This window comes from Colias eurytheme, chromosome 9, assembly GCF_061535395.1.
Source record: "Colias eurytheme isolate Ceu_HAF_F1 chromosome 9, ilColEury1 Martin Lab GWU primary, whole genome shotgun sequence".
Lineage (NCBI taxonomy): Eukaryota > Metazoa > Arthropoda > Insecta > Lepidoptera > Pieridae > Colias > Colias eurytheme.
The window spans coordinates 1865244-1886824 of NC_142988.1; the positions used below are offsets into that span (position 1 = coordinate 1865244).

The following is a 21581-nucleotide window of genomic DNA, read 5'->3' on the forward strand; positions in this document are numbered from 1 at the left end:
AGACAGCTCGTTGCTATGACAACGCGAGTCGCGATCCAAAGTTCAAAACAAATTGCAAAAGAAAACGACAATAATATTTTTTATTGCAAAAAGTGCTACATTAACAAGAAATTTAATCAGCCTAGATGTTATGAAGTGTTTTCTGACGGTCATTGAATAAGAAATATGACTAATGGCACCCAAATTCGACTAATAAATAATAATAGTGGAAGAAGAATTCTTATAGTTTGAATGTGATAATTCTATGCTATTACACAAAAGAATATTACATGTATAATTTAAATATGGGCGCAATAAGCCGCTGGTTAGATGTAGAAGTTGGCACAGCAGATATAAATCTCAACACATTGCCATCAAATATAGCTTTGGTGGACTTGAATAACGACAATGAAGTCAAACTTGTTGTGGGCGACATGGGGAAAGAACAAGGAGCTCAATTAAAGGTATGCTATTGGTTATTTATAAATCCATTTTTAGTTATTTTTTCAGTTTCCTGTGTAAAGTCAATCTTAATAGTAATACTTTAAAAATTGGTTTAACAATTGCCTTAAAAAATGGCCAATATTTAATTATCATATATTGGATCACTACCTTTCATGTTTATTTGATTCAATGAAGTGTAATATAATATGTTATTTTTATTATTTTCTATTGTTAATTCCTCAAAATAGGGAGAAATGGATTGACGGAAGAGAGGCCTTTGCCCAGCAGTGGGACAGCCATGGCTCATAATATAATATAATATATATTATTAATTCCAAATTCCTTTACACAACTTATTGAGCTAAGAATTCTTAAAACTATTATGAAACACTGAGCTTTATTAGGCGGCCTTCTCAATTCACAATAATTTTATTCAGAATTATTTCAATTTCTTTATTATGTTTGCAGATATTCAAAGGCACTATGCAGATATCTGACATGGTTCTACCCGATCTACCGCTAGGAGTAGTTAGCTTCTATGCAAGTGAAACTATGCCAAAAGCACCACCGTTAATAGCAATTGCTTTTGATTCTTGCATCCATGTATATCGGCATTTGAAGTTCTTCTATATATACCAATTGCCAACTATTGAAATTAATGAACAGGAGATGGAAATTTGGAAACAGGTAATTTAATTATATGTATATACTATATATATTGTTAAGCATGTGTGTTGGTAAGCGCAAAAATCGAGAATGGCTGAACCAATTTCGATAAAATTATTTTTTTAAATATTCCTTGCAGTACAAGAATGGTTCTTATGGAGAAAAAACGTAAACATGTACTACGGGTGAAGCCAGGGCGGACCGCTAGTATCAATTATAATCTTTGCTAGATTCGGTCTTTTGACTAAAGACTACTTAATTGAACTGAATTTGATAGTATTTTTAATATTAGAAAATAAATTGTAATGTTGCGATCTAATATTTTTCTATTCTTTATAAATTTATATCTATTATATTATTTTAACAATTTTTTTATAGCTTAAAGATCCTGTGAATCACAATGAAGCATCTTTATTGAGTCTTTCCAAAACACTCTACTCTTTATCACATAATTTGTGCAGCCAATCACGGAGCTTCTTGCAAATGGCCATAGACGAAAAACTAGAGTTTGTAGCCACAGCAGATCTACCAAAGAAAATTATAATACATATTTCCTGTATTACAACTTTAAAAATGAATTCCACGGATAAATATGGAGTGAGTTGTCTTGTGATTGGGACTGAAGAAGGTGATGTTGTTGTGTTGGATCCACATACATTTACGCAATTGATTAAGGTTCGTAGGTATATTCTATTGTCTATGATTATAGTAACAATAATTTCCAATGCTGATTGTGTCCCAGACCCGAGTACATCTTAATATATATATATATAAATCTCGCGTCACAATGTTTGTCCTCAATGGACTCCTAAACCACTTAACTGATTATAATAAACTTGAGAGATAGGATAGTTTAAACATGTAGGTACCATGGGCGAAGCCGGTTTGGACCGCTAGTAATGTACGAATTCTGTTTACATTTTTTGCATTCCTATTTTTTTCTTTTTGTAGATTTTCCTAATGCAAATGCAATTTCAGAATAATAATATTTATTTGTATTAATAAAATCATAATACTTGAGTAGCCATATGTATTATAATAATATAATTTATGTGTTTTATTGCTATTAAATATACATAGGCGCAATAAAATGCTTATCTAGTAAATAATTTATATTGAGCATTCATATGTACCACAAAGTACAATACATTTGATATAAAAAATTATTTTAAGGTGAATATAAACACAGTAAAGGCGGTACCATACCAAATAGTTGCGACAGGACTGTTCAATGTTGATTATAGAGTAACTGTAGCCACAAGGTATATTATTTAAAATTAAAGACACGTTTCAAGCACAAATCTATAATAATTCACATGCACTGTAGTAAAAATTTAATAGCTGAAGTATGCTGAAAATTGTCAAACTGATAATTGTTTTGTTATTGAAAGAAAAAAAGGTTTTGTTTTAAAGAATATATTTATAACCATATAAAATTTGATTTGACCGCCTTCTTGGTACAGTGGTTGACGCGTGAGCGTAAAACCAAGGGGTCCTGGGTTCGATTCCCGGTGGAGACGAAGAAAAAAAAAATGTCTCGGTCTGGCAGGACATAGAAGGCTGATCACCTACTTGTCCCTAAAGAAAATCGATCAGTGAAACAGATGGATGCCAATTGCATAATGCATCTGCCCCTTACCCCACTTGGGGAAAAGGGACTTCACTTTTTATATAAAATTTCACTGTAAGCATAAGACTTTTCTTGAAAAAGATTTTCCAAGGACACCTTTTGCACAGACATTGACGTTTAAAAATGATAGAGCAACGCAAAATGCTAAACCTCAATGTATACAAAATATTTCAGAGAGAAATCGGTATGTTTATTGAAAAGGGATTGGAAGGAGGGTCGGCAGTTGTTCAGGACGGAGGAGCACATTATTGCCATTGAAGTTATGACCTTCGACAGCAGTATCATGGTTATCTGTTGTGATAATACGCTTGCCTGTTATAGTAAGAAGGTAAATACAGGGTGTCCCACTATTGGTATACTAAGCGCGAAGAGACTTGTAGTTTTGCATACACTGATCACGTAAAAAATACTTAAACAACAAAATTACGTCAAAAATTTTTTGCTAAATTTTTCCTGAAAATCCATGTTTTCTTCTCTAGCTTCGCGCAGCCGGCATATACCGCTTCTCTAATGTGAGCATTTTATCTATGAAAACATAATAATAAACGATAGCTCATGTGCTGGTGACAAAGATGGCCGGGTTGCTTGTTATGGGTGTACACATAGTTTTAAGAATTCATCTACTTGAAAAAAAAATGCGTCTAGAATTTTTTAAGTATTTTTTACGTACTTAGCGTATGCAAATCTATAACCTCCTTTGGGCTTAGTATACCAACAGTGGAACACCCTGTATAAAATAGATAAAAAGGAATGAGAGGTCAGTCATTTATTCGTGTACCTTACGTACTGAATGAATGGTCCCTATGTATAATGTTGGCTGCATTAAAAAAAAAAGACGTGTGGCACTCGGGGACTGCCGCGGTAAAGCTATTGCATGCTATGCCTTCAAGCCACACCTCCGTGCCCGTCGGAGTGGGGAGCGTGAGGTTTTTTCGTTACGGAATTTCTGGATTCGGTCCCCGCACTCAAGGCCCGCGATAGAAGCTAGCTTAAAAATTGTAATAGTGTAGCGTTGATTGTTGATATCTCGTTCAGTAATTATGTTTTGTAAAAAAAAGCAATGGTACATCCATGCGTGAAGTGCAAAACGAACATCGTCTGTTTTTTTTACCCGACTGCCAAAGAAGGAGGGTAATGTTTTTCGAGTGTATGTAAGTATGTATGTATATCTTTTCCTTTGTGACCACCTGTAGCCTAAACGGCTTGATGGATTTTGATGTATGAGGTATCGTTAGATTTGTCTTGATTACGGGAGTGTCATAGGATACATTTTATCCTAAAAGTCCCACGGGATAAAGACATAATAATATTTTTTCTAAATTTCCCTTTAAAAAAATATGTATGCGGTATCATTAGATTCATTTCAATCACTCTTTTTTTAGTGTGCAGTCGGGTATTTTGTTTTTTTAATAATTTACTTGTCTTGATTTTCCCAATTTAACTGGTAAAGTTTCTATCCTTCGTTCGTTTTACAATATCGTAAGTAGTATGGATTCCCGGGTACTGCCTCACTCTATGCTGCCTCACTTTATGGTACGGTGAGGACGTGACTTGATTGAAAACCCCGACTAAAAAAAAAAAAAAAAAAAAGTTTGGACTCTTTTCCCACTAAAGCGGCCACGCTGAGTCGATAGCACTCACTCCCGAAGCGATAGGATGCACGGTTCCAAAGATAGCTGAGGTGTGCAGATCGATTAACTCTTATCAAATATCAATTAGATAAGAGTTAATCGATGGGTCATTAATGGGACGCTAATGACCCACCGGTTGTTTGCCTTTTCCTATTATCTATCGGCGTTCATATCTATTACTCATTGTGCACCTCGCTTATCACTGCTTTTGTATTAAACTTCTTTGTTACGACCTACCTCGCTATTCTAACCAAACGATGTATTATTATATTCAAGAAAAAATACGTCTAAAATCCTATATTTATATATTATCCTACTATATTATTATAATTGTTGCTTTTTTAAAAAGCGATTCGCTCCTGGCACTCGCCGGCCGCTGCAGCGGCACGCTCGCTTTGCTCGCTCGGCTCGTGCGTTGTTTATCAAAGTCTAACCTAACCTAACCTAATTGTTGCTTTTTTAAAAAAGCGATTCGCTTCTGGCGTTGTTTATCAAAGTCTAACCTAACCTAATTGTTTTTCCGGGTAATCTGATGTATCGAACTTTGTTACGGCAGGACAAGGATTGTAAAAGAGTTGATTGAAAATAAAACATATTATTTCCATATATTATTTCTTTATTTACACCCGCATTACACTACAATACAATTTAACAAGTGTCATATCATTTCTTGGTGAGTCATACGAAAAATTTGTAAGGAAATCTTCCAATCTCAGGCCTCGGAACTTGTAGTACAAATATACCACGCAATACTCTCCACAAAACGTGGAATAGATATCCTGAATTCTAGCAGTATTATAGTCCCACATGCGACAATTTCTTCTTAAAAATTCCGCTATTACTCTAATCGGTTTACGTCCAAAGGAATCAAAATATTCTCCAACTCTTTCGTGGTTGATATGAATAGCTACCCAATGAGAACCTGGCTGTGAGTCAGGGTCGAGATTGCATATAATAAATGCAGGTATGTGTATATGCATTGGCAGGCGATTCGAGGGGTACACGCTATACTGGAGGCTGGGGTGTATTCTATGAAGACTCATTTGCAGGTCTAATGTATTCATTTTTACATGTTTGACCTCATCCAATTTCTATCAATCATCAACCTAAACTAACATCATGTTATATTGTCATCCCAATATATGCAATATTTTTATATGTATACTAGATTTCCACCCGCGGCTTCGCCCGCGTTTGCAAAGGAAAACCCGCATAGTTCCCGTTCCCGTGGGATTTCCGGGATAAAAACTATCCTATGTGTTAATCCAAGTTACCCTCTATATGTGTGCTAAATTTCATTGTAATCGGTTCAGTAGTTTTTACGTGAAAGAGTAACAAACATCCATACATCCATACATCCTTACAAACTTTCGCCTTTATAATAGTATATTATTTATTGTTTGTAAGGAAATAAAAAATAGTAAATTGCATACAATTTGTTTTATTTAATTTTATAATATTTCCTTTAGTTACATATACACAAAATGCATTAAGCATACATTAAGCAATATTCACCACAAACTGAAGTCCAAAGATAATGATTCCCAAATTGTCAATATAATCATAAGTACATAAGTGATTGCTTAACTATGTTTGTTGTTTTTGTTTGTGTTTGTTGTGTCATGTCATGTGTATTAGTTGTTAGCTAAGTATGTTAATGTATTCATTTTTCGGAAATCCTTATAGATAAGATAATGATTCCAAAGTCGTGCTAGCCCCTTCCCAAATCTATCATATAAATATCCCTGCACGCATCCGTAGTATATTGTGTTTCGAATTCAACCACAGGTCAACGCGTAGAAATTTATTACAAATAACAAAATGGAGGTAAGTTATTATTATTATTAATATTATTTTTAATTATTACTTCAGTAAAATCTTTATTTATTTTTATCTTGTTAAACATATTTTTAATTATATATGTTATGTTTCAGGCTTCTTACAACCTCAAAGATGTGGAAAAATGTTTCAAGCCCTATAATTATTATGATTTATCGGATGAAGATGAGGTTTCTAACTTAACAATAAATAAAAATAAGAGGACCAGTCGTTTAGATGACTTTTTTCTTCAAGAGCCTGAGCGGAAAAAGAAAAAGGCGAAACTATCTTCAATTGTTGGACGTTCAGTGAAGGAGGGATGCATTTCATATATTTCAACAGACAAAGATGACGGAATGGATGCTGATCTACTAGTGAAAATTGATTTGTATAGTTTAAAAAAGTTGAAAGGAATCCCGGTGTCGCAACATTGGAAAAATGCTGATATTCGCATTAAATATTATACAAAAAATGATTCTAACATAGATCTTCAAATAAAAGATATTGTATACAACATAACAAAGGAGATATCGGAGGAAGATAGTGCAAAACACTACAGCTTTAAAAATTAGGTTTCTTCATGTGGTAGTTTAGTAATTAGTTTATCCACTAGTATAATAGGTTTCTTCATGTGGTAGTTTAGTAATTAGTTTATCTACTAGTATAAATAGTACGTTGCAATGTATAAAGTCAATGATTATGTTGAAGACCATTGAGCATTAAGGCAAAAAGTGTGTTACAAGAAAGCAGTTGTGAAACAAATATAGTGTTTAAAATGTCTGAAGAATGTGTTAGTGTTTTTTTCAATGAAATGGATCTTGAATTGACAAGCCTATCCATTGATACAAATGAACTTTTAAACGTTTGTGATGAAATAGAAAGAAATGAATTAAATCACTCATTTCATGATCAAAGTTTGATGGAGCTATGTGATGAATTCGATGGAAAATTGTGAGTATATATTTTTTATAATCATCTTTTTTTCTTTCTTATTTGTATTTTAAGCAATCGAAGTAAATAACTTTTTTTTTTTTTTTTTTTTTTTTTTTTTAGGGTGGAACAAACGGGACGGGGAACCAAAAGGAAAGCAGAAGTTGATGTTAATTCTGATGACATCAAAAGGATAAAATCTGCAACTAAAATTGATTTTTCACGGACTTCACAACAACCATCAACATCGAATGAAGGTATTAATTCCAAGACGAAATGTTGTAGTATTTGTAATATAAGTGTTTCCAAAAAATATTTTGCTAATCATCTGAGAAGCAACGTACACAAAAATAATGTAGATAAAATACAACATTCAATAAAACCTAATGTTAAGATAATTGAGACTGCGTTCGGTAATAGAATAATAACTTATAGAGTAACTTCTGAAAATCAAAATTTTTTACAGTTTGAGACACCAGATTTATTTCTTGCTTCAGTCAAAGATACAATATTTACGTTAATAAATAAGTCCATAGAAGAGCATACAATTTTAAAAATCAATTTTATTTTATATGGTGACTTTGTGCAGGAGTCAAAAAATATAAATAACACTTTTGATTTTCAATCAATGAATTTTATTGTTTGCACCGGTGATGATTTAAATATATTTTATACTACTGTAACGAATTCTCTTATTAATTATATAAATTCATTCGAGAAAAAGGATAGTGGGTGGAGTTTGAAAAAAATTTTACATTTGGATATGAATATAAATCAATTTAACCCTTTAAGAGGAAAATCTTATATTGAGTTACCACATGACATAAAAATAAAAAAAGCTGTTATAAATGTTAAAAACACAGATAACGCCTGTTTTAAGTGGGCACTGTTATCCGCTTTGTTTCCAATACATAAAAATTCGGATAGAGTATCATCATACACCAAACACAGTCATAAATTGAAGTTCGGTAATATTACATTTCCAGTTAAATTAAACGATATTCACAAAATTGAAAGTCTTAACAATATTAGTATTAATGTTTTTGGTCTAGAATATAATGAACAAAGAAAAAAAAATAGTATTGTCGGACCCTTGTATTTTACAAAGAACAAAATGCAGACTCATATAAATTTATTATATTTGACACAGGGTAAAATCGGTCATTATTGTTACATAAAAAATATGTCAAGATTAATAAGTCATCAAATTTCAAAATCGAAGGAAGCTATATATCTATGTGACTTTTGTTTACAATATTTTTCAACATATGAACGTTTGAATAACCATCAAAAAAATGATTGCAGACATATATGTACACAAATACCAAGCGTTGATAAAAATAAAAGAAATTGGTGGGGTGATATTGTATCTGAAAGTAAATTAAGTTTTGATAAATTCCAACGTAAACTGAAGTTACCTTTTGTTATATATGCGGATTTTGAGGCTTTTTTAAGTCCTTTAGCATCGTGTTCAAATGACCCTACAAAATCACATACGATAAATGTACAAAAACACAATGTTTATAGTTTTGGATATTACATTAAATGTTCTTATGATGATAAATTGTCTAAATATGTAACATATACTGGTGAAAATTGTGCTTTAAAATTTATGGAATCGTTAAAAGATAATCTGAAAATAATTGTGAAGAAAATTGGTTTTCAAAAAGCTTCTAATAATTTATCACAAATAGAACAAGATATAGTTAGCAAATCTGAACACTGTTATGTTTGTAATAAAAATTTGAATGGGGATTCAGTGTTTTACCATGATTGGTTTACTGGGAAATTTATTGGGGTCGTGCATAAAGTTTGTTCAGAAAAATTTAGAGTACCTTACACTATACCAGTCTTCTTGCACAATTTAAGTCATTATGATGCACATTTCATTGTACATGCATTAAACTTTGATGAAGGTCAGGTAGAAGTTCTCCCACAAAATAAAGAAAAATATATATCATTTTCAAAGATAATTAAAATCAATAACAGTAATGTTACTTTACGTTTTGTGGATTCACTTAAATTTTTACCCAGTAGCTTAGATACCTTAGCAAAAAATTTAAACGATAATGATTTTAAAGAATTATCAAAATGTTTCCCTAATTTAGAAGACTTTAAACGACTAACTAAAAAAGGTGTTTTTCCATATGAATTTGTTAAAGATTTTGATGCATTAAACCAATATCAACTTCCAATGCAATCACAATTTTACAGTACTCTCACAGATTCTTTTATTTCTAATGAAGATTACAACCATGCGAAAGACGTTTGGAATCATTTTAAATGTAAAAATATGATGGACTATTCAAATCTTTATTTAAAAACCGATGTATTATTGTTAGCAGATATTTTTGAAAATTTTAGATGTGTTTGCATAAAAACTTATGATTTAGATCCCGCCCATTACTATACAGCTCCTGGATTAAGTTGGGATGCTATGTTGAAACATACTAGAATCGAGTTAGAATTACTTACAGATATTGAGATGATTGCTTTTATTAAATCAGGAATACGTGGAGGTGTTTCACAGTGTAGCACTCGCTATGCAAAAGCAAATAATGTTTATATGTCCAACTATAACTCAAAAGATAAAGATTCATTTTTAATGTATTTCGATGCCAATAACCTGTATGGTTGGGCTATGTCCCAATATCTACCTACAGGTAATTTTGAGTGGGCTTCCCCCGATACAGATTTTAATGTTAGTTATTCTTCAGAGATAGGATTTATCTTGGAGGTAGATCTTGAGTATCCGGTTGATTTGCATGATAAACATTCCGATTTACCTCTTTGTCCAGAAAACATACCTGTAGGTGACGCTAAAGAAATTAGATTGATTCCAAACTTAAAAAACAAATCCAAATATATTATATATTATAGAAATTTAATTCAATGCTTAAAAATGGGGTTAAAATTATTAAAAATTCATAGAATATTAAAATTTAATCAGACTCCATGGTTAAAAGAATATATAGACTTAAATACACAATTGAGAACCCAAGCTATTTCAGATTTTGAGAAAGATTTTTATAAACTAATGAACAACGCTGTTTTTGGTAAGACTATGGAAAATATTGAAAAACGTGTAAATGTTAAACTGTTAACTCATTGGGAAAATCGGGGTAAAGTATTGGGAGCTGGAGATTTAATTGCTCAACCACATTTTCACAGTGTTTCAATTTTTTCTGATAGTCTTGTTGCAATTCAATTAAACAAAACAAAGTTAATTTATAATAAACCTATTTATCTAGGATTTTGTATATTAGATATATCTAAAACGCTTATGTATGATTTCCACTACAATTACATGCAAGATAAATTTGGTTCCAATTTGTGACAGTCTCATTTATCAAATATTTACGAGTAACTTTTATAATGATATAAAACTGGACATTAATACATATTTCGATACATCAGATTATGATGCTAACAACGTTTTTAATTTTCCTAAACTAAATAAAAAAAAAATAGGTTATTTCAAAGATGAAAACTGTGGTAGAATTTTTATGGAATTTGTAGGTCTGCGATCAAAAATGTATGCGTTACAGGTTGATGATAAAATTATTACTAAGGCAAAGGGTGTTAATAAGTGTGTCACAAAAAAATTAACTTTAGATAATTATAAGTCATGTTTGTTTAATAAAAACGTTCAATATTGTAAAATGTATAGATTTAAATCATTAAAGCATACAATTTTTACACAAGAAATAAATAAAACATGTTTATCCTTTAATGATGCCAAGCGGTACATTCTACCAAACAATATAGATACATTACCGTTGGGTCATTATAAACTCGATGGCAATTTCAGCTAAAACGATATTTATATTTCAAAAATTTTAGTTATGAATATATTTGATTATTATTATTATTATTTATTTTTTTGGATATATGTGCTTTGTAATAATTTTTAAGGTTGTGTTTATTTGTATATATTACTTTATTTATATTAAACTGTAACCTTAATGTATAAATAAAATGTTTAAAGAGAAAAATATTTAGTTTTATTGCTACATCCAAAGAAGATAGAAGTATAAAAATGATTCACTTTATTCATCCATTTGCTGCCATCGTAGCAGGTCCAAGTGGATGTGGAAAATCTAACTTTGTTACTCAATTCATTAAACATAGGAGTAGTGTATGTAATGAATTTTTTTCTGAAATCACATGGTGCTACGACGAAATGCAGCCTTTATATAATTTACCAAATGTTAAGTATCATCAAGGAATTCCAAATCTTAATATGTTTGATGGTGAAAACCCACACCTTATTATTATTGATGATCTAATGAGAGAGTCTGATGGAAGAATTGTGGATATATTTACAAAAGGTAGTCATCACAGGAATCTTAGTGTATTTTATTTAACACAAAATTTATTTCATCAAGGTAAAGGTCAAAGAGATATTTCTTTAAACTCAAGTTATATAATTTATTTTAAAAACCCTCGAGATAAAACTCAAATAAGATATTTAGCACGACAAGTGTCACCAGATAACACAAAATTCATTGAAGACGCCTACAGGGATGCAACTTTAGAAGCGCATGGATATTTAATGGTAGATTTAAAACAGAATACAAATGATTTTTGTCGTATCAAGACATATGTATTCCCATTTAATGGTCACTGCACAGTCTACGTCCCCACGAAAGAGTTTAAATACACCAAGAATCAAACAATTCAAATCATTTCTAAATGATGCTTCGTCGAGTTACAACGCATAAACATTTGCTAAATGCTTTGCATACGCTTAAACCAAAATATCAAAAAGCGTTACTTAAAACGTGTGATGAAAAAGAAATAAATTGTATTTGTGAATGTATTCATAACGTTTTACAAGGAAAGATACCACTTAAAGATCAAGATAAACAAAAATTGAATAAACACAAAAATATACTCCGTAAACTGGTGCGTAAGTGTAAACATAAACTAAGAAAAAATATTATTATACAAAAAGGAGGGGCTTTCTTACCAATAATATTAGGTGCAATATTGAGTGGATTAGTAAGTGGACTAGCCAGTTAACATGGAAAATGCTAAGAAAATGATACTTATTGAACCTGGATTGATTGAAAAATTAAAACAAGAAAATAAGGATACAAGTAATTTGTCTCGATTAGATATTGAAATGCAAAATATTATGAATAGTAAGACGGAAGACCGAAAGAAGTGGATGCTATATTTACAAACACTACAAAGATACCTTCACTTTACCGAAGAGGATCGTCAACCACTCAGATTACCAATTTATTCTGATACATCTAATGAATATTCAAATGAGTCTAAAATTGGTTTTAAAAATAAAGATAGAGATCAAAAAAGTTCAGTTGATGCTGAATCTTTGTTGGGGGAGAAAGGTTCCATTAAAAGTATAGAAAGTGAGGCAAATCCACTGTATTCACCAACACAAATACTCAGTTTAATACCGAAAACTTATAATAAAAAAGGTGAATCATTATTAAACTTAATTGGAATAAGTAAAAGTAAAATACGTTGGGATAATGAAGGCACAGTCATAATTGATAATGAAAAAATTCCAGGAAGTAATATTGTTGATTTAATAAATGATTCACTTAGACCCTTAAAAAAAAGTGATCCGATAGGGTGGGATAGATTTGCTAAAGCATTAAAAGATATTAAAGTACCACTTACTTATATTGGAAATCCAAAGAGATGTGAGTTTATTAACCAACTTCAAGCAAAAGATCTGAACAAAACCTCTGAGATTGAAGTTCAAGAATTTTCTACACCGAGCAGTGGAGATAAAAGATATATAACTAAAATACGTAAAAAGATCGATTGGGAAAAATGGACCCCGTACTAGAAGAAATTAACAGGATTTATTATGATCCATCTAACCCCGCTGGTTTTGGTAGTATTGATAAATTATCAAAAGCTATGAAGGGTAAAATGGATAAAAAGCAAGTAAAGGAATGGTTACAATCACAAGAAACATATACATTACATAAACCCATTCGGAAAAAATTCCCGCGTAATAGGTACATTCTATCAAATATTAATGAGCTGTGGCAAGCTGATTTAAGTGATATGCGAACTTATTCTCAATATAATGATGGTTTCAACTATATACTTTGTGTTATTGATGTATTTAGTAAATATGCTTTTGCAAGACCAATGAAAAAGAAAAACTCAGAAACAACTAAAGAATGTTTTGAAAGTATATTTACTGAAAGTAATTCAACACCTACTCACATACAATCTGATAAAGGTACAGAATTTGTCTCAAAAGATGTACAAAAATACTTTAAATCCAAAAAGATAAATTACTATACCACTAACAATCCTGATATTAAGGCAAGTATTGTTGAACGATTTCAAAGAACTCTAAAAATGAAAATGTGGCGTTATTTCACTCATAATAATACTTATAGATATATAGATGTTTTACAAGATTTAATATACTCTTATAATCACAGCATTCACTCGAGTATTAAGATGTGCCCATGTGATGTAAGTTCCAACAATATTATGACAGTTTGGACTAATCTTTATGATAGAGGGTCAAACAAACTTTCTTTAGAAAATTCAAAACCAAATTTCAACGTGGGTGATTATGTTCGAATAACTAAATATAAACATGTTTTCCAAAAAGGATATGAATCAAATTGGAGTGATGAAATATTTATTATATCTTCAATAATTGATAGATCTCCATGGGTTGTTTATACAATTACAGATTTACAAAATGAACCAATAGTTGGTACTTTTTATGAAAGAGAATTACAGAAGGTCACTTACAACCCCACCTCACAATATAAAATAGATAAAATAATTGGCACTCGTTATTCGGGCAACAGAAAAGAAGTATTAGTGAAGTGGAGAGGTTATCCAGATAAATTTAACAGTTGGATTTTAGCTTCTAGTTTAAAAGAAATATGAATAAAGAAAGTTTTTATTTAACTTTGCTCAGCAATAGTTCAATGGAATACTTTCCTGATAACAAGACCACAAATTTTTCAACAAAATTACCAAAAGCTATGAAATTAGAAGGTGAATGGTTGGTTGGAGTTGTCGAGTTTCAATATCCATGCACAATGTTTACTGTTCAAGATCATGAAAATGTTGTATACATCACAAAAACCATGTTAATTCCTAATGAAGATAAACCATCAACAGTGTACTACAAAAAACATATTCCCGCTACCAACTACGATAACGTTGAACATATTTTGAGAGCGTTAAATGGTATCGGAGAGAACTTGAAATTTCGTTATGATGAAATAACAAAATTTGTGTCTTTTTCTGTTTTGGATAAAAATATAACATCCGTAACATTATCACCCAAATTAAGTTTACAACTAGGTTATGAACCAAATACAAATCTCCTAGACAGAAATTTTGGGAAGTGTCCTGCTAATTTACACTTAGGGTTACCATCTCAACTATTTCTATATTGCGACATTATCGATCCTCAGATTGTGGGTGATGTTATGACTCCGCTATTAAGAGTCATTTCATTAGATCCTTCAAAATACATTTATGGTGCGTATAAAATGCACGTTTTCTCTCCACCTCACTACTTACCCGTTATGCGAAGAGAGTTCGATACGCTGGAAATGGATATAAGATCCAGCGCAGGACAAAAAATACCATTCCAGTTTGGAACCGTGTGTATTAAACTACATTTCCGCAAATTATAATAATGTATTCTCCTCATGATCATCATAAATGTCCATATGAAAATTATTATTCACATCAAGCTGGATCAGGAGTTGGAGTAATTTATAAGGGTTCACCATACCAACGCGGTCATGGTATTGGGAGCTTCTTAGGAGGGTTATTTAGATCAGTTTTACCTTTACTTTCAAGTGGTGCTCGAGTGGTTGGTAAGGAGGCATTAAACGCTGGAGTAGGACTTTTATCGGATATGATTCAAGCCCGTCCTATGGAAACCTCAATAAAAGATCGTCTAAAGCAAGTTAGTACGAACTTAAAACGAAAGGCTGATGACAAAATTGATCGATTAAACATGACAGGATCTGGGTATATAACTAAAAGAAAACGATTGGCCTCGTTCATTCCACCACTAACAGCTAAAGTGAAAGCTACGAAAAAACTTGGTCTAAAACCCAAAAACATCAAAGATATATTTTCAAATTAAGTATGTCTTTCCTTCATAATCATTCTTGTGAGTGCGTTAAGTCAGAATTAGATTTGTTTGCATTACCGTCTACACAAACAAGCATTGAAAATGGATTGTGGATTCACTATAAACCAATTTCATCTCTTGCTGATGATGGACCTATCGAGTTTCAAGTTCCTGGAACAGGCGATGACTACATAGATTTGTCTCATACATTACTCCACATAAAGGCAAAAGTATTAAATCAAGATTCAACAAAATTGACATCAGCTACAGTAGTAGCACCTGTAAATAATTGGTTGCATTCACTTTTTAGTCAACTCGATGTTTATTTAAACCAAAAACTTGTATCACCACCTAATAATACCTATGCCTATCGAGCATACATGGAAACCCTTTTAAACTATGCTCCTGCTGCTAAACAATCTCATCTTACTTGTAGTCTTTGGTATGATGATACAGCAGGCAAAATGGATTCCACAGATGGTAAAAACATAGGGTTTGTTAAAAGACAGGAATTAGTTAATGAAAGTAGGGAAATAGAAATGATTGGTCATCTTCATGGTGACATTTTCAATCAAGATAAATTTTTAATTAATGGTGTTGAAATGAGTGTAAAATTAGTTCGGTCAAGAGAGAGTTTTAATTTAATTGCTGGGTCAAATGATGAAAAGTTTAAAGTTTGCATTACGGATGCAACTCTTATTGTTCGAAGAGCACGAATTAATCCAAGTGTATTACTCGCACATCAGAAAGTTTTAGCTTCTACCACTGCTAAATATCCTATTACTCGTGCTGAAGTTAAAGTTTTAACAATTCCATCAGGTGTTCAAGGAAAAACTCTTGATAATATATTCTTAGGACAGGTACCTAAAAGATGTATTATTGGATTTGTGAACAATTCCGCATTTAATGGCTCACTTACTAAAAATCCATTTAACTTTGAAAACTATGGCATTAACTCTTTCAGCTTATATATTGATGGTCAACAAATACCTTCAAAAGCTTTGCAACCATCTTTTAATAATAATATATTTACATCAGCATATCATACTCTATTCTCGGGGACTGGTATTCACTTTCTTAATGAAGGAAATGCAATCTCTCGTGAACAGTATGCCAAAGGTTACTGTCTTTTAGCATTTGATTTAACTCCTGATTTATCAGCTAACTCGTCAGCTCATTGGAATCTCATAAAGCATGGTAGTGTAAGATTAGAAGTACGATTTGAATCCTCACTAATACAAACAATTAACTGTATTGTTTATGCTGAGTTTGATAATATTATTGAAATAGATAAAAATAGAAATGTTACTGTAGACTATAGTAGTTAAGGTTATAATGTGTGTTATGTTTTAGATTTATGTGTTATGCTTAATGCATTTTGTGTATATGTAACTAAAGGAAACATTATAAAATTAAATAAAACAAATTGTATACAATTTACTATTTTTTATTTCCTTACAAACTTCCTATTTAATCTTATACAAAACACTATAATTGAACATTCCTATGACAACCATTGAATAGATTGGTACTGTAATAATCTGCTAATAACAGTAATATCATGGATACACTAGAATTACAAAAACATATGAAAAAGATTCATCCCAGTCTAGAAAATAATGTTTATGCTGCTAATAGACTGCCTATGTATACCCATGTACCAACGTATATAATATGCAATTTGGATGTGGATGATAAACCAGGTTCACACTGGGTAGCTGTACATATCGATACGAATGGCATATTTTGATTCATATGGACGAACACCTGAGCGATATCATCTCCAGTTTTTGAAAAGGAATTGTAAGAGATGGGACTGGAATGTTGATAGGATTCAGAATAGAATTTTTTTTTTTTTTTTTAGTCGGGGTATGTTTGGATTCTCGTTTGGATTCACTGGATTCCCGGACTCTGCCTCACGCAGTGAGGCAGAGTCCGGGAATCCATACTACTATCGTAATTTCGTATTAACGTTATCAAATCATAACTGTTATCGAATCATACATTCGCAAATCAATTAAACGAACAAACTAACTTTACAAACACAATTAAAGGGTAAGAAGCAATGGTGGATAAGCTTGGAACATAGACCAGTGGCGATGTGCCAAGTGCCGGTACTTCATCTTGGTATTACATTAGTAGCTGTGGCACTTTCTTCTGGGCATTTGAATCTGTATGACGGGAAGGTGAAACGGGATAGCATGTTTGTTAGAGGTATGTGGGTAGTTTGAGACTATTAGTCTCAGGTATTAGTTTACTTTTTAATATTTTGTATGTGGGTATTTTGAGATGTGTCTCGAATTAATATGAGGGTATGTTCATGTTGAAAGAGTGGGTATCTGTAATTATTATAAAAGTGAAGTGTTGTTTGTTTGCTTGAACGCGCTAATCTTAGGAAAAAAGGAAGATTTGAAAAATGGTTTCACTGTTCGACACCGCGGGGTACAGCTATTGTTTGCTCATTAATCAATAGATATAAGTATTATATGTATGTATTAAAAAGAAAAATTAAATCGGTTTTTTAAAATGGTTATTGATAAATAGCGCCAAGTTATTAAATAGATTTGATTTAAAGATTATATTTATTTCAATAGTAATATCTTTATTTAGATGTAATCGATAGGAAACAACAAATTGCCTCTTTAGATATAAATCTCGATCGAATTTTCAGATATAGCATCCGTGATTAAGTTTGGACAACTGGGTCAGGAGGAACACGTGCTGACGATAGTCACAGCTAGTAAGTATTATGTGACTTTGTTCGCCTAGTCGAAGTCGAATTTCCATGTATGAGACCTTTCATTGTGGTAAAAAGAAGCCTATAGTACTCTCTAGTCCCTTATCTCCAGAAAAAGTGGATGTAAAAATAAATCGCTCCAGTCCGCCGTAAAAAAAGACGATACGAGAGAATATTTTCGCAATTAGAATTTATCATTTGTATTTTTAATGTAATTTGGGGGAGGCCTATGTCCTGCAGTGGACGTCCTGAAAGGCTGGAATGATGATGATGATTTTAAATCTTTGATAGATTTTCACCCGCAGTTTTGCTTTCATATTATAGCAGACACGTTATATTTGCAAAATCGACGACGACGAAAACATTGGCTTTCTTCCTTCTACAGAATTCTTAAAAATGGTAGGTATATACGGTTTTCTTAGAAAACGAAATGTACATAAAATGAATGAGTTTTTGTGCGCCTGGCATAATTATAAAAGCTAAAATGTGAAGGCAAAACATATACATATAATAACTCGTCTTTCAAAAATAATATTGCTTTTTAAAATATCAATTTAATCTTCGTTTTTTTCAGGTGGAAATCTCATGTTAAAAATATTAAAACGCACAGCTGATTTCAATGAACATGCGGCGGGTGTCGAACCCATGGCCATTGCCACTACGGGACAAAAACCCTGGCTCATACCGAAGAAGTCGAAACTGTTTCTGGAACAATCTATGCGAGAGAGGGAAAATGCTGCTGGTATTGCTTTTGTTTAGGAAAATAACTTTTATATTAATTTCTACTATTATTTCGGATATCGATTATTGATTAAACTATATTTGGTCTATGGTTGGTCTTATTTACTTTTTCATGAATAATATTTCTTTACTTATACTTGTAGTTTGCAAACTGATTTATTATCATTAACCATTCAATTTGTTAACTTTTTGTTATTTTTGTGTCAAATTTCGTAAGTTTTTCATAAGATCCTTCTTCCAACAATATCGAATAGAACAAACAACACTCGTTCTGTTGCGAATATTAGTTTAGAATTTAATTAAGAATAAAATATTTATTTCATTATATTTTTATATTAACTAAACCATTTCAGCAATGCATCACACATTCCAACATGAGTTAGACCGACTCCGTCTGACGGCTGCTAAGACGCTTCTAGAAGTGTACACTAAAAGCGACAACGCCATGGGTATAGGTGCTCTGGAACCCGTCAGATTGGCTGCTGAGGTAATAAATTCAAACTTAAACATTTATTTATTTAATTAGACTTCTTCTAGAAGCACTTCTGAAACGTCATTACATATTTTAACATTTACCACCGATTCGGAAAGCAGTATCTACGGAGAAGAACCGGCAAGAAACTCCATAGTTGCTCTTTTAAATCATGTCAGTTTTACAATTTAATTATACAATGTACATATGTAACATCATATAATAATAAGATATTTATTTAGGTATAACTTAGTTTTTATATAGTTTATACCAAAATTTTAAGAATATTTAGTACATATAACATCTGTAAATTTTTGTAAGTACAACATTTCTTGCAAATAAATAATTAGAATTTGAATTTACCTTCCTACAACGTTTCACTTTCTAACTCTTAAGTTAGGACACCGGACTGTGTTGAAATTGTAAAGGATAAAAACATTTATTTTTATTTATATCTTGAAAATAAACAAATTTCAGTTAAAATTACAAATAATCCACGAAAATATCAACGTAAAAGTGTTTAAATCAGTGACGTAATCTGTAATTCGTGACCCTCTTTTACGGCCTTAATAATAAAAAGTTAAACAATGGATAAATTTCTACCATTTCCTACCATAGCTGTGTCCTGCTCTTGCTCACATGAAACGTCAATCATAAAAACAAGACAGGTTATTGCAATAACTATATAACTACTATTTCTACTAATTCAATTACATAATAATCAATTCAAATGTTTGTTATCAGGTGCAAGGTATGGGTCCAGTGTTCCGTATGACACTCATAATAGAAAATACATCAAAAGACAAAGCGATTGTTGGATTGTCTGTACTGTTTCACACACAAGGAACGAGCTATAAAGTCGATAACCCTTATATCAAGGTAATAAGATCTATTTTAGAAATTTTTTATTTTATTGAATTAATTGTTTCTTTTTTGTCTGAAAATGCGAATAAACGTTGATGAAGTGACTTGCTGATTAATTATAAATTCCTTTTTAGATTACATTTTTTGAATTTATTTTATTTTAACTCATTTCAAGGTTATTAATTAGCTGTATTACAATTTAAAAAAAAAATGACTCATGAAAAAAGAAGAATAAATGTACAGAATACATAATAAAAGACCGTTTTTACAATTAATATAATATTATTATGTTCGAAGTGATTTTATTCACTAAACAAAAAATTACTTCAGAATTGCATGCTTATATGAATGTAAGATAATTTAATTTGATTATAATATAATTAATATCAGATTATGCATTTACTGGGGGCTACATAATTATAATTTCCTGTGGCGCTGAAGATCTATAAATAGAAAATCTGATATTTTTTATCAGTACTGATAAGTTAAGATTTTTTGTTGTTGATGTACAAACAATTTTTTTATTACAATTGCTTTTTTTTGGCAATTGAATATTTTAATAATAACCAAAAGTCAATAACCGTCATTTAAACTTGGGGTAAATATCATAGAAAATTATTTTTTAGTCCTATACATATTATAATCGATGTTTATCTATTCTTTTAATATATTTTTACGATCGTTTTAGTACCTACGTTGTATTTTCTTGATGATTTAGTTATATTTTTTAAAACACATTAAGATAATTAACATTTTTTTTCCAGATTCCACTTCTGACACCAGGGAGTCGGCTAAAATTCCCTACAAAAGTGGAAGAAATATTCAGTGAAAATATAAACCCGGATGTGTTTTTCCGAACCGTTACTGGTCAAGCTGAAGGGTCTTTGATAAAAATACTTCTTCTGAAGGAGGGGAAATCGAACCCGGTACTAGCGGCGACTGTGCAAATGCCTGCCACTGATCCTATGATGGTGCCTTTTGAGAAAATACAAGCTACATCGGATTTTAATGAGTTAACAGTTAATTAATAAAAAAAAGACGGGTTGCACTCCGGGAGTGCCGGCAGAAGTGAAAACTTGATTATTAACGTTCAGCATGTTTGATATTTTGGAATGGTATCCGTCTTACGCATGGAATATAAGGGCTAAAAAAAAAACCGTCTTACGCTTTTTCGATTAGGCCACGTGTCCTGACGCGAGTTTAAGATTTTATACCCAACGCCGCTAAAGAAGTTTTCACTTCAAAAACAAGTTTTTCTTGCATTGAGGGTATATTGGAGTCTTTGTGGGTGATAGTTGAATTAAGGAAATGTATTAGATTTGAATTATAAGTTCTAGTCAGAGCAATAAATGCCTATAAAACATGAATAATTACTTTTATTTATGTGCATATTTATGCACATTATATTCTATATGCAAAAATGAATCTCTATTTCCCTTAGTCACGGCATCAAACATCAAGGGCAGGACTGATTTTATAATAGATCGAATCAATAATTCTTATTTTGATGTATTCGTTATTGCCAGGAAAAGGATCTTTTGAAAGAAAAACTCAAGAAA

The 21581-nt window shown here is 31.4% G+C and overlaps 2 protein-coding genes across 2 annotated transcripts; both read left to right on the forward strand.

The window, feature by feature from the left end:
• Nucleotides 1–35: 35 nt before the first annotated feature.
• BBS1 (Bardet-Biedl syndrome 1) lies at nt 36–21360 on the forward strand. Its single transcript, XM_090105643.1, has 11 exons — nt 36–443; nt 892–1110; nt 1468–1764; nt 2263–2351; nt 2894–3047; nt 17263–17422; nt 17880–17948; nt 18520–18687; nt 19040–19173; nt 19903–20037; nt 20787–21360. The coding sequence occupies exons 1-11, from the start codon at nt 270–272 to the stop codon at nt 21048–21050; spliced, it is 1863 nt and encodes a 620-aa protein (XP_089961769.1). The 5' UTR covers nt 36–269; the 3' UTR covers nt 21051–21360.
• LOC149905621 (uncharacterized) lies at nt 5721–6613 on the forward strand. The gene is made up of 3 exons (XM_090105255.1): nt 5721–6177; nt 6285–6530; nt 6563–6613. Exons 1-3 carry the CDS (start codon nt 6172–6174, stop codon nt 6611–6613), a joined length of 303 nt encoding a protein of 100 aa, XP_089961381.1. The 5' UTR covers nt 5721–6171.
• Nucleotides 21361–21581: the final 221 nt, after the last annotated feature.